At 35.2% G+C, this 12,788-nt stretch overlaps 3 protein-coding genes across 4 annotated transcripts; 1 reads left to right on the forward strand and 2 right to left on the reverse strand.

Moving 5' to 3' along the window:
• Positions 1–30: 30 nt before the first annotated feature.
• LOC124439510 (whirlin-like) lies at positions 31–4,449 on the reverse strand. The gene is made up of 11 exons (XM_046989749.1): positions 3,593–4,449; positions 2,922–3,116; positions 2,719–2,844; positions 2,430–2,623; positions 2,142–2,190; positions 1,846–2,061; positions 1,676–1,771; positions 1,167–1,268; positions 484–1,024; positions 289–417; positions 31–225 (listed from the first exon to the last, which is right to left on the reverse strand). The coding sequence occupies exons 1-9, from the start codon at positions 4,259–4,261 to the stop codon at positions 869–871; spliced, it is 1,803 nt and encodes a 600-aa protein (XP_046845705.1). The 5' UTR covers positions 4,262–4,449; the 3' UTR covers positions 31–225; positions 289–417; positions 484–868.
• A 1,433-nt stretch (positions 4,450–5,882) lies between these two features.
• On the forward strand, positions 5,883–8,127 carry LOC124439326 (small RNA 2'-O-methyltransferase-like). Its single transcript, XM_046989551.1, has 8 exons — positions 5,883–6,187; positions 6,259–6,445; positions 6,519–6,579; positions 6,775–6,957; positions 7,097–7,227; positions 7,309–7,352; positions 7,450–7,646; positions 7,857–8,127. The coding sequence occupies exons 1-8, from the start codon at positions 6,074–6,076 to the stop codon at positions 8,125–8,127; spliced, it is 1,188 nt and encodes a 395-aa protein (XP_046845507.1). The 5' UTR covers positions 5,883–6,073.
• Positions 8,128–10,533: 2,406 nt separating this feature from the next.
• Positions 10,534–12,481, reverse strand: LOC124438369 (palmitoyltransferase ZDHHC12-B-like). Of its 2 annotated transcripts, none has more exons than XM_046988493.1 (4): positions 12,205–12,481; positions 11,822–11,844; positions 11,447–11,733; positions 10,534–11,056 (listed from the first exon to the last, which is right to left on the reverse strand). In XM_046988493.1, the coding sequence occupies exons 1-4, from the start codon at positions 12,311–12,313 to the stop codon at positions 10,738–10,740; spliced, it is 738 nt and encodes a 245-aa protein (XP_046844449.1). In that variant the 5' UTR covers positions 12,314–12,481; the 3' UTR covers positions 10,534–10,737. The 2 variants fall into 2 exon arrangements, with proteins under 2 accessions (XP_046844449.1, XP_046844448.1); XM_046988492.1 differs by having other exon boundaries at positions 11,822–11,976.
• Between the last annotated feature and the right edge of the window lie 307 nt (positions 12,482–12,788).

The following is a 12,788-nucleotide window of genomic DNA, read 5'->3' on the forward strand; positions in this document are numbered from 1 at the left end:
ATATCCATAAGCAAATAAAACATGTTGATGTCAGAAATAGGAGTTATATATTTCATGTATCATCTAGCAATATAAGTTTTAGGATATTCTTATCACTATGAAAGCTTGTCTTATGGACATTGCCGCAATGCCACTTGTAACGTTTTGCAGTGATTTGTCATCAACTCCTAGAATTATTTGACCGGGCTTTAGTAATGGACAGGAGCCTGCAACAGTTTCTTCGTCCTAAAAACAGTCTATTTTATATAATAGGTCTTAAATATGTCTCAAAAAACATGAAGTCTATACCTTGATAGATTTGATTCTGATTTCTTTATTTTTCGTGTCCATACCGCCTTTCACTGATAAACCAAGATTATTTGAGTGCTTCATTAGCTCCACCACGAACGGTTGTCCGCAATTGTGTTTTTTCCCAGTCTATTAATGATAGAACACTACAATAGGAATGATTGCCTTGTTTTTATATATGTCGCCGAATCTTACCTTGTCTGTCAAGGTTGATGTTGAGTTTTTTACTGGTTTCAACTTTCGAGATTGTTTAAAATTACTCGTTCCTTTATTTTGTCCTTTGGCCACCATATCATCGATAATTTTTGCGCTTTTTTCTACGTAAAATCTGTCAGATTTCGGAGGCGGAATGGTATACTGTTCTTCTGCGTCGTTATTCACTTTTTCTTCCACAAAAGTTGACTTTGGTGAATGGGAGTGAAGACTACAGTCCAAGGAAGTCGTATTTTCTTCATGATGATAAGTTGATTCAGTATCGTATCTGTGGAATGAAGTTTCGGGCAATGAACAGTGATAATCCTCCGCGGCTGTTTTATTAGAGCCTTTGTTTCCAAACAAAGTTTGACTGTCTTTTTCCCATTTACTTCGTCCATTGTATCAAATGTTTGGTGAGGAGGAGGATCAAAGCTATGTTATCTTTCATGTCGTTGTCTTCAAGGAATTCCTTTGGCGGTTGAGGGATAGTGTTGTGCTGAACAGAATATTTGAAATCTGTATTCGTGTGCAACTTTCCGTCCTGAAAAAGAGTCGAATCTTTTTAAAAGTAATCTTTTATACCAATACCTGGAGTTATAGTCATTTGTCCAATTATCGTTTCTAGGTCGATAACTGCTTCCCGTCTACTTTAAGTGTTAAATATTTAGGTAAAAGCGACGTACTTCAAATAATCCAAGCCAAGAGTCCATGGTCTGTGAAGAATCAGTACTTTTATAAGAATATAGCGATGATCTGTCATTTCTTGAATCGGTGTCGTTAATGGTCTGTAATATTAATTAAAGTATGATCTACAGGAGTTGGTAGAAAATCTTTGGGATTTTTGCTGAATGGTTTACCTTCAATATGAACATAATAGCCCAACATAAGACTTTTAAAAAAGCCATCACAATAGTAAAATAAAGAAAGATTTATTAATAATGTTTCGTCTTTAACTTAAGACATCTTCAGATTATTTGAGTAAATTATATACATGAGGCTTTAAATACAAGCATCTCGTGTATATAATTTATCTCAAATAATCTGAAGATGTCTTAAGTTAAAGACGAAACGTTATTAATAAATCTTTCTTTATTTTACTATTGTGATGGCTTTTTTAAAAGTCTTATGTTGGGCTATTATGTTCATATTGAAAATTCGCTTTCCGCCTGGCAAATCTCTGGCCACAGTTTACCTTCATTTTTAACGATTCAAATGTTTCTGTCCATTCATCAAATTTCCGTATATCACGTGGTAATATTGACGAACGAATCACCGGATACAAAGAATACTAGAAAAAGATTTAAGGTATCGTTTTCGTGCAGTAATCCTTGAGTGAATTGCAAAAAATGACTTAGGTATTACTTTTTTAGGTGAATTTACGACATCATACAACACTGCCAGAAACGATTTCAACGAGAGTCGCGTCGATCTGTATTCTTGAAGATAGAATGTGAGCGCATTTTGTTCATCATTTGATAACAACTGTCGCGCAGTCATTTTCAGCACTTCGTCACAATGATCAACGACAGAATGATGCGTCAACTGTGAGCTTCCAATTGGTTCGTGAAATGAAGGAGTCTGTCAGAGAAAGAAGTTTCATAATACGAATGCTTAAAAATAATGACCTCGCTACGTTTATTTTTCTCTTTACGACATACTTTTTTCATGCCCTGCGATTTTATTTCGCTTGAATTTGAGGAAGAGGGCCTGCAAAAGAAGAAGGATAGACAGAATTACGTTATTTCATTCTTACATGAAGTGTTGACCACGCTGTACATGAGCGTGGACTTCGGCGGGAAATTAAATGTTTTTAAATTTTATTTTAAAACCAAAAGAAAAGCAAAAGGATTTCGTTATCTCATCGTCTATTTATTACAAAAAATGGCAAAGTTTTTTCCTATAAAGTCAAAAAAACGGTAAGAAATTAAATGGAAACTTTACAAAACCTTGATATTTCTATATTTTCTGTATTTTCCCTCCTCCATTTTGTTTCATCGTAAACTCGCTTTCCATGAGGAAGAATGCCGACATCTTTCAACATGATAACAAGTTGCTGTGAACTTTTCATCACTCTTACCGCTTCTTCATGCGAAATATTCACAAAACTTTTCCCATTTACATCTAGAATTTGGTCTCCGACCTTGTTAAACAAATTAGATGACGCTGTTCAGACCCGGTTCGTATTTATTTAACATAAACACAAGATCATGCATTGTAAATTTGAAGTCTTGTCACCTGTATCCCAGCCCTATCAGCTCCAGAGTGATGTTCAACTGAAGCTACAAAAATTCCCAAACCATGCTCCATGCCTCCTCTGATTGTCAGTCCAATTTCTGCTCCATCAGCAACAAACAGGTTGACCTACGTATTCATTCATGGTGATGGGAAAGGTTCAAATCAACAAATACACATTTGAAAGTAAATGATATTTTTTCAACCTTTCTCTCGTCATCAGCACCTAATAAACGCATCTCGCTTTTGTCCCCATTGAGTATGGCTGCATGTTTTGGTGGTGGCGATACCTCATTACCCCTAATATCCACCCATCTGTAACATTCGCTTGATTGAAAAGTACTTGGAATCTTTCCTTCTGACTTGACTAACATATGAAGAATGGAAGAATTTCTTATGACCTATAACAATATAATAGTACTTTAAAATCATCTCGTAAGTTACTGGGATTTTTGATGATATTTGAGTTAAATTAACTTAATATATATATTTCAGGGTTATTGTTTTTAAAAGTGGAAAGGTCAAAGTAAAGTTATGGTCAGAGTCGACAGGCTAAGTCAAGGTACAAATATTATTATTTATGATTAAAATCTTCATTTCAACATTTTCCTTCATGGCAGGGGGAGGGGAGATGGGGCACAACCACCCTGCCCTCCCATATGGCATGCCCCGTGTATTTACTTTGGTGTGCAAATAGTTTTACATTGTGTTTAATGCCTTTAAAAACAATTAAATAAGAAAATCTCCTAATATGAATACCCAAAAGATATGTATATCGGTGCTGAAGCGATCATTGGGAGATTCTTGAATGTTTTCATTTCTACGAGAACTAAACGATTGTATCAAAACAATTATTATTAAAAACGTATTTTTCTACCTCTACTGCCTCTTGATGGGATATTTGTCGAAAATCCACGTTGTTCACCTCCAAAATTTGATCTCCAATGGAGATGCCAGCGTTATGCGCAACAGACCCTATGTCAACGGAGGAAACATATAGTCCTATGTTGTATTCAATACCACCGCGTACTGAGAAGCCGAAATTCCCATTTTCATTTTCTTGCTCCAATACAACCACTCTTGCGTGCAGGTCTTTCTTTGTATCCGCTTGTGATTTTGGCGGTTTTCGTAGATGTGAACGACGTTGCGGCATGCCATTGGTCTTTTGTAAGACATTCTGGTAATCGACTGGTAAGCTTCTTGTTGTAGAATGTCCATAATTGTGCTGCTTCATCGTACGTCTGTTTGAATAAGTTGAATAACGGTGACTTTGTACAGATTTTGGTCTTACACACTCATAGTCGAATCGTGCTCGATGTTTACTGGGAATAAAATTTCTCACCAGCGGGTAAATTTCCTCGCGTTGTTGTTGTGTAACACATAAAGAGCGCAGAGATTCGACGAGTCGTTGTATATTTTTGTTTTGATGATAAATGCGCAAAACGTCTGTTAAAGCAACGCGATCCTCCTCATTAAAAGATTCTCGTATTGAACGATGAAGTCGCGAAGCTTTTAGCGAAAGTTTCTCAGGAAATTTTTCTGCCATTGTTTTCACGATTTTACATTGTTGACATTACTTGGTCCATGGAGTGGTAAATGTTATTAATTTGCAAACACACGCAACATTATATCCGTTGCTTTGCCGTGTCAATGTGGTTTTGTTGTCTATTTTCGCTGTACGTAACCAAGTGTCAACAATGATGTTATTTGATTCTATGCTCATTTGTCAATACGGTGACGTCTTACACATACGACGGTTTTATCTGTTTATCGATTATCGTCTCCTTCAAGTAGACATAACACATACATTTGAAAATAATTTTTACTTCTTAACTCCGAATGTCCGCTCCGAAACTTCTTGACGCCGAAACTGGTTAAAATTTTACAAGAATTAAGACCCGGAATGAAGAAGTTGACATACGTCTGTTTATTGTCCAAGAGTGTACAAGCATATCGCCACAGAATGATACACGGAGTTATAAAAAAATTATTTGAAATGTAAGAAAATCTCGTAAAGTATATCGCCACAGAATGATACACGGAGTTCTAAAAAAATTATTTGAAATGTAAGAAAATCTCGTAAAGTATATCGCCACAGAATGATACACGGAGTTCTAAAAAAATTATTTGAAATGTAAGAAAATCTCGTAAAGTATATCTCCACAAAATGATGCACGGAGTTCTAAAAAATTACTTGAAACATAACATATGCAAAATCTTAAGAATTATCTTCACTCAATAAAATAAACTCGTCCTTATTTCCAGGTGATAAGTTCACAAAAATGATTTACCAGGACCTCGGGTGGATAATTTCGGTTATCCATATATTACAGAATGATAACAAAAACATGTATCTTTGCACATTTCTTCCATCCTCACGGTCCTAACTTTTTCTGTGATGTACATAGTTGTTGGACGATCTCTCCTTTTCAAGCCTTCTCGAACGAATCGTGAAGGACGATTTTTGGTGCTCGCGAATAATTCATCAAACAGAATCTTGTAGTTTTAACGGTGTACATCGTTATGTTGCCAATCATTACAGGTCCTTTCCTTTGACCAATGATAGTCACAATCAAACAACAATTTATTATAAACTTGTCACACAATTTTTTAATTTCTTCTTAAAGTTTGCTTTGTTCTCATTATCTTGTTTTCCGCTGTTTTTCTTGCCTTCATTGAACATGTTACTTTGAGAAACCCTCTTTAGTCTCCTGTGGTGATTTCGTAAAATTGACGTTAGCCAATTGATACCTGAAGCAAACACTCCTTTTTCCAAGCATCTGCAACACCTCAAATTCATCCCGAACTCTTGAATTGCTCGCAGCTTAGCCGAAAGGAATAAGCATCAAACCAGGATACTCATCTCCATCATCACAGCCATTTTGATTTCTCCCTTGAGCGTTTTCAGCGTCAAGCGTATCTGAAGCAAACTGTATGTACGATTATGTAGAATTGTTATAAGAAAATTTTCTGAGTACCACAAACAGCTGATAGGACGTTATATAGCGCCTAGTTTTTGTTTTGACAGTTTAGACTTGTGATGTTTGTGACTAGGTATACTGTACTGCTCACCTAAACATAAGATTACACAAATGCATGTACAGAAAATATGTTCGAATTTTACATTATACGCTCATGTAGTAAATTAGTTCTTTTTGTGTGGTATCTATTGGCAACATTCCATGCCTGTGCACCATATGCCTTTGCCTTCATGAAGTATTCCTTCATGCATAAACAATACGCAGGCTCATATACACAGTTGTTTGAAAATGGAGATAAAACGCTTTTAAAATATTCTTATAAAATACATGCTTTTTATTATTATTGAACTAAATTTCTCTCTTAACGTTTCCATTCAATGGATGAAGAAGATAGTCGTCAAAGAAAAAATGGACCTATATTCGAACCACCTGTGTATATACAACGCTATGATTTTGTCGAAAGTATTGTGCGTCAATTTGGAGCCAAGAAGGTTGTAAAATCGTATAAAAAAATTAAATTTTTTATCTGCACAAAAATGGAGAAAGCAATTATTTTGATTAGGTGATTGATTTTGGTTGCTCAGAAGGGAAGTTAATTAATCAGCTCAAAAAAGTGGAGTGTGTTGAAGAATTGGTTGGTATTGATATTGACCTTGATACTCTGGAGTTTAATAAGAACAGAACAAGACCATATTCGTGTGATTATCTTGATCCTCGAACAAGACCACTAACTGTCAGTCTTTATCAAGGTCTGCTATGCTGAAATACTACACAATATATCCGCATTATTGTCGAATCGATGCTATAATTCTATGAATTTAGGATCAATCGCGGAATGTGATGAAAGATTTGTTAATTTCGATGTTATTGCTTGCGTTGAGATGTAAGTTACGCGTTATTTGATGTTGTGTGATGCAGGAATGATTATTTAATGTTTTGTTGTTCTTCATATTAATTAGTATTACTAATTAATAATAAGTGAAATTATTGATGTTCTACCAATCACTTAGTATTTGTTGATTAATAATCATTATTGTTTGTACTTTCTATATATCACATTATTTTCTTTCATTCCCAGGATAGAACACCTCCATCCACCAGTACTTCAAGCAATGCCAATTACCATATTCGGACATCTTAAACCTAATGTTGTCATCATCACAACTCCAAATTCAGAATTCAATGTTCTGTTTCCTGATCTCAAAGGGTTCAGACATTATGATCATAAATTTGAATGGACCAGAGCTGAATTTCAATCCTGGTTAGTGTATGAATATGTGTGAATACTAGGTTGAAAAGTTGTCTCATTCTGAGGAATACATTTTTATCTGCACCCATAAATTATAGAAAGGGAAAGATGCTTGTTATGCTACTCTCATCTTTCCAACTTTTGTCTAAAGGTGTTTGCAAGAGTGTAAAAAATATGGTTATACAGTATCATTTTCTGGCGTTGGTGATGGACCTGTTGGTAGAGAAAACTTGGGTCATTGTTCACAAATAGCTGTGTTTATTAAGAAGGAGGATGAAAATGGTAAGACTATGTTAAGGATGGTGTTGTTATGTGTGGTGTGAAAATATAGTCATCTTTGTCATTCTTCATTGCTAAAACTAGGATACAATGATGACCAAAGAAAGGGAAAATGGCCGTATGTGAAGGTAAAATATACATTTACTATGAGAAGTACTTTTAAGCACAAAGGGATAATGTATGTTAACTAGGAACATTTCTCTCTTCAAATTGTTTTATCATTAGGTGATCTCTTGTGTGCATCCATTTAAAAAAGAACGAAGCCTTGAAGAACTTATCTCTGATGAACTAGAATATTATATTTTGTTCTTGGCGGATGAATATAAAAAAGATGAGAAGTCACTTTTATCAGAAATTCCACTGCAAAGTTTTCTCCAGTTTCCTAGAATCTCTAAACTTGCTGGTAATGTTCATGTTTTAAGGTAAAATCATGTTTAATTTTTATCTTTAAATTAGTACAAACCAAAGTGCAATAATGATTTACATATTGTATCCACTATCTTCCCTGACATCTTTTGTTGCTAAAGGGTAGTTAAAGTATTTAGGTTGAAAATTTAACTATTCAAAAAATAATTTAAGTTACATTATAACATAGATTTCTAAGAAATCCTATCCTTACATAATTTATCCAGGAAAGCTGTTCAAAACTCTCAAAAGTTAGAACTAAGCGAAAGTCAGACAGCCATAGTCTATAAACGACCACATGGTGAATGGTCCATCGATGATGAATATGAAGGTACAAATTGGGATTCAGAGGGTGTTGGAAGTAATTATAATCAATATTATAAGGTGGGTTGCCCCACGGAAGAAAATTGGGATGTTGAAATGGAGGATGATGACTGTGAAGAAGATGTATGGTCAACATGGAGAACGAATAATGCATCATTCGATGGTTTAATTTGAGTACGTCATTGTTACGTCATTGACGTCATTATTACGTCACTTTTTAAGTGCTGCCTTTAATTGTTGTGTTTTACATTGGGATTGATGTTTCATGTGCAGTGAATTTCGGTGAATCGACGTCTTTGGAGTCGGCCGCCTTTCTTGCTTTGATTAATGAAGGTTCTTTTGTTATCAAAGCGTGACAATTTTCTGCCCACCGCAACATTTCCTCAAAGTTATTTTTAATTGCCAGTGTTTTAGCTTCTTCCGTCAATTGTTCTGCCTTGAAGAGTAGTTTTTCCTCTAAAGTTTGTTGAACCTGGCCTTGACGAAAGAAAAGAACTGCTTGTGCAATTTTCAGTTGTATCATACGATAACAATTCGTTAAATTTCCTTTGTATATGGATTCATGGATAGCCATTATATTAGAGCTGGCTTTTTTCAAATTTTGCTCATCAATACGAGGTATGGTGAATTTGCCACCTATGCTATATCCAAGATAGTGAAAGGCAAGATTGATGTGCGCCTTTTGTTCAATCTCTGCTCTTGTTAAATGAGAATTGTCAACATATTGAGCATGTTCCAATGCTAGAATCGAAAGATGTTCTGGATAATCGGAAGATTGTTTAACAGAATATTCAAATTGGAAAATATTCTCCAATGTCGCTGCTAGTAAATAAATCGCTGCTGTGATAATGTTTGGTGTAATTTTTCCTGCCTTCTCCAAGATAGTTGACAACAAGGAACTAAGGTCTTCTTTCTTCCCTTCGGCACGATGAAAGGCTGTCTTCATGTAAAAACGAAATGCGTCAAACATTTCTACATCTTGTGTTCTGCCAGATAGCTGTTCGTATTCTTTCAAATAGTTTCTTGCAGGCTCAAAACAACCTGTGCGATAGCTCATTATAATTCTTTTGGCCAATATCATTAAATCAACTTCAGGAGTGTTTGGATACTTTAGCTGAATATCCCTGGCTGTTTCATCCAGTGATTTTCCGCTGTTAATACTTTCTGTTAATATTTCATCCACTCGAGAACACATCCTTTTGATACTGTCTGTGCTCCAGGAAATTCTCGTTGACAAGTTTTCTATCCTTAAAGACAATTGTTTTGCCTGATCTTGGTAAATTTTCCTTCTCCATGTACTAAAGTCCATCTTAACAATTTTGCCATTCACTACCTCATACGACTCTGGTATTTCCGTGAATACACCGCCTAGACACGGAGCAATGTATATCACAATGACAAACGTTAATGGACATGGCTTAGATTCTTCATCAAGAACTATTTCAAAGAAAATTTCCCATTCTCTCTTTCTCTGTGGTTTGACATGTCGTGGCCAAACCATCGCATTAATCGTGTCTTCAACTTTTTTCGTTATATCAATCTTATCTTTCTCTTTAATTATATACTGTCCTTCTGTTAAACCATCGTCGCTAACACCAAAGTACAAATGTCCTCCTTTATAGTTAGCAAATGCAGAAACATAGCTAGTGAACTTATTCCCTCGGCCAGTCATTCGATCTGCAAGTCTTGAACTGCTGTCTCTCTCTGACTTAAGTTTTTTTAACTGGATGCATTTGCTATCTTTCAAGTAACATTTTCTCCCTTTATAAAATTCTCTTTGATGCGTATTTATACTAACTGGGTCTTCTATGATTTTTCTATCGAGAATTTGCTCCTTAATAACCGCCAGGGAATCTTGAAAAGAGGTTAAACCAACCACTTGAGTTTCGCTTGGTAGATATAAGTTATAGTTGACTGTCACCAGCGTTGTACCATACCTTTTAACGTGTATTATAAGTCTATTTACATCTTCATGAAATTGTATGAGCTTTATAGTCTGTAGGTTGCCAATAAGATTCATAATTGACTGTTCTATAGTACGTACAACTGACCATAAATTACCGTTCTCGGACTCGTCACGGTCATTCAGTGCAACTTTACCACCTTTAGTATTAAGTAACGCACAAATTACTGACACAATTTTTTTTAATACATTATCTTTATATACTTTACTGCTTTGAAAATTTTTCATTTCTAGCGTTATAAAATACACTGTATCATCGCAGTTTGCCTCCATCATAGACTTCGCTACACAAGTCCCTTTATTCCTTGATGTTAAAAGCTGAATCATCATCACTTGTTTTATACGTGACTTTTGTTGTGTGTTGGCCGTATTGCGTCACAGGTGAAAATTTGTCTGATCAAGTTAGTCCAAATTCATCATTAGAAAGTTGGAAATGAAACTCACATTGCAAAATTCTCAATCAACAAAATGTGATCTTCCATAAGCACCGACGTTCTCGACATCCATAATACAATCTTATAGTCTTTATCAGAGGGTGAAAGGGGTTTCCCCGATACAGAGGGAATTTCCCATGCGGTGTATCCCACGTGATTTAAGAAAAAACAAAGGAACACCAGTTTACATGAGAAATGAAATCAACATTGTGATGATTTTTAAGAGATTGACTTTCTTATGAATACAAGTCAGAAATGGTCAATAGAAGAAGACGGTTTAACAATTCACTTTCATCATCTTTATATTTAATGTATTCATGTCTATTGTTCTGTTTGCCCTAGATCAAATAATTAATTTTCTAGAGAAAAGTGCTCAAATACACAACATTAGACTCCTAAGTTTATGCTACTTCTATGGAAGATGCTTTCCCATTTACGTATGCGACAATGACACATAAACTTGCAAACATTTTTGATGTAGCCTTCATGAAATGGATTTTCTCCTTCTTTGAATATCTTCAAATACGAGATCTTCGAATGAGCCATGTGCTCCCAGGTTGTACGACCAATTATAATCAAATATGAATGACAGCCAAACAACAAAGTGACAACAATTACAGCAATGACAAGGATAAACATAACAACAACAAGAATGCCATTAGAATAAATCCAATCTGACCATAGCGTTTTTCTTTGAAAGCCAAACCTAGTAAAGACAAAAAAAGCATTCAAATATGCTGGTTATTAGCAAGAAAGTATGAAGGAATTCCCAAATACATGAGATGCACTAATTTCATTAATTTTTTACTATGTTTTACAGTTTTTACTTTTTAAAAGAAAGATGTTGATTCATATCTTTACATTTCAACATGCATGAACAGTTAATTAAATACTTAGGAGTTGACTTTAGCTTAGTATAACATTGTTTTGTAAATTGTGAGAGTTAAAAAGACATTTGAAAAGGTATTAATACCTAGAAACAATAATAGTTGCAAACACATAGACAAGAACGTTCTGTTTTTCACATTACATAGATTTAGTGAAAGTTAACATACACTAATACCTAACACCATTCTTACAATGCAAAGTAACCTACCATCCTATTTCTATTGACCAAGCAATGAGAATTGTTTCAAACAATAAAAATGCCCAGAAATATCTGTGATTTCGTTCGCCAACACAATTTCCCAACCATGGGCAATGATGATCATATCGATAAACGCAACGGTTACAATCCTCACAATGTTTTGATCGCAGAGGTTGCATAAGGTTGCAGTAACCACAGCGACGTAGTTTAGGCAAGGAATGAAATGGTGGCTCGCCAAAAACCTCACAATTCTCAGAGATCAATGGTTCACCTTCTGTATTATCCTCCTTGCTTTTCTGTAACGACAAAAGTAAAATGGTCACGTGATTTGACAGTCGTCCCTCATTGGTTAGACTACACACACAGCATCATAGTCATAATCACCTCATAGGCCACCATGATGACATCTGTATCATTAGAAGCAACAAAACCAGGATCAACAGATCCAGCAACAAAATAAAAAACTGTTGAAGCGGTGACGATCGCGAAATATGGCAAAACATAAAACCACTGTTGCAGGATCAACGACTTACGCAGCTCTGTTGTTTTTTGAAAAATTGTGAAAACATATACATTAAGCTGTAGTAAATCTTATGTTTCGTGTTTGTATATCAATTGCGAAAGATACTGAAATTACATTAAAAGGAAAAGGAGTTTTATATGTTGGTTCAAGTAAGTCGTTTCAAGAAGTCTTTGTTAAAGAATGGTTTTAAAACCCTGAGGGTTCGTCGCGCAGCAAAAATTATATGAACATATCAAATACATACCTGTATCTTTAAGTATAAGTACAGTTATGACAAATGTCGTTAAAACAAGGTGCAAAACACGAATAAACAATTTTTCCCAGCTAAATGACGTTTGGCTGCACTTCGCCATTTTGTCTTTATCCACCGACGAAATTTAGGGTTGGAAAAATGAGGATTGCTAGCCTGCATGCCTGTTAATCGTGTTAACAGGTTACTTTATATTTTGTACTCGAATATACGAACAAATTTTCTACGACAAATACTCGCTAGCCCGTGTGTACCATTGAACTAAAATACATGGAACGCTACCTGTAATACAAAACCCTAATAATTTTTTGAAGCCGTGATTTTACCACGGACACGCGAGATTTTACCACAGACACGCGAGATTTTACCCCAGACACGCGAGACTTTACCCCAGACATTTACCGGTCATTGTCATTAGCTTAGGTCAACGCAACATTTAACACATGTTTTCACCTCATTAGCAACGATGATAAAAATTTTCGTTTCTCTCGAGGCAAGAAGGCCTGCAGGATCAACAGATCCAGCAAAGAAAAACCCACTTAAACACTGTTGATGTTATAGTACTGTTTTTATCGAAA

This window comes from Xenia sp. Carnegie-2017, unplaced genomic scaffold (genome assembly GCF_021976095.1).
Source record: "Xenia sp. Carnegie-2017 unplaced genomic scaffold, XeniaSp_v1 HiC_scaffold_19, whole genome shotgun sequence".
Classification (NCBI taxonomy): Eukaryota; Metazoa; Cnidaria; class Anthozoa; order Malacalcyonacea; family Xeniidae; genus Xenia; species Xenia sp. Carnegie-2017.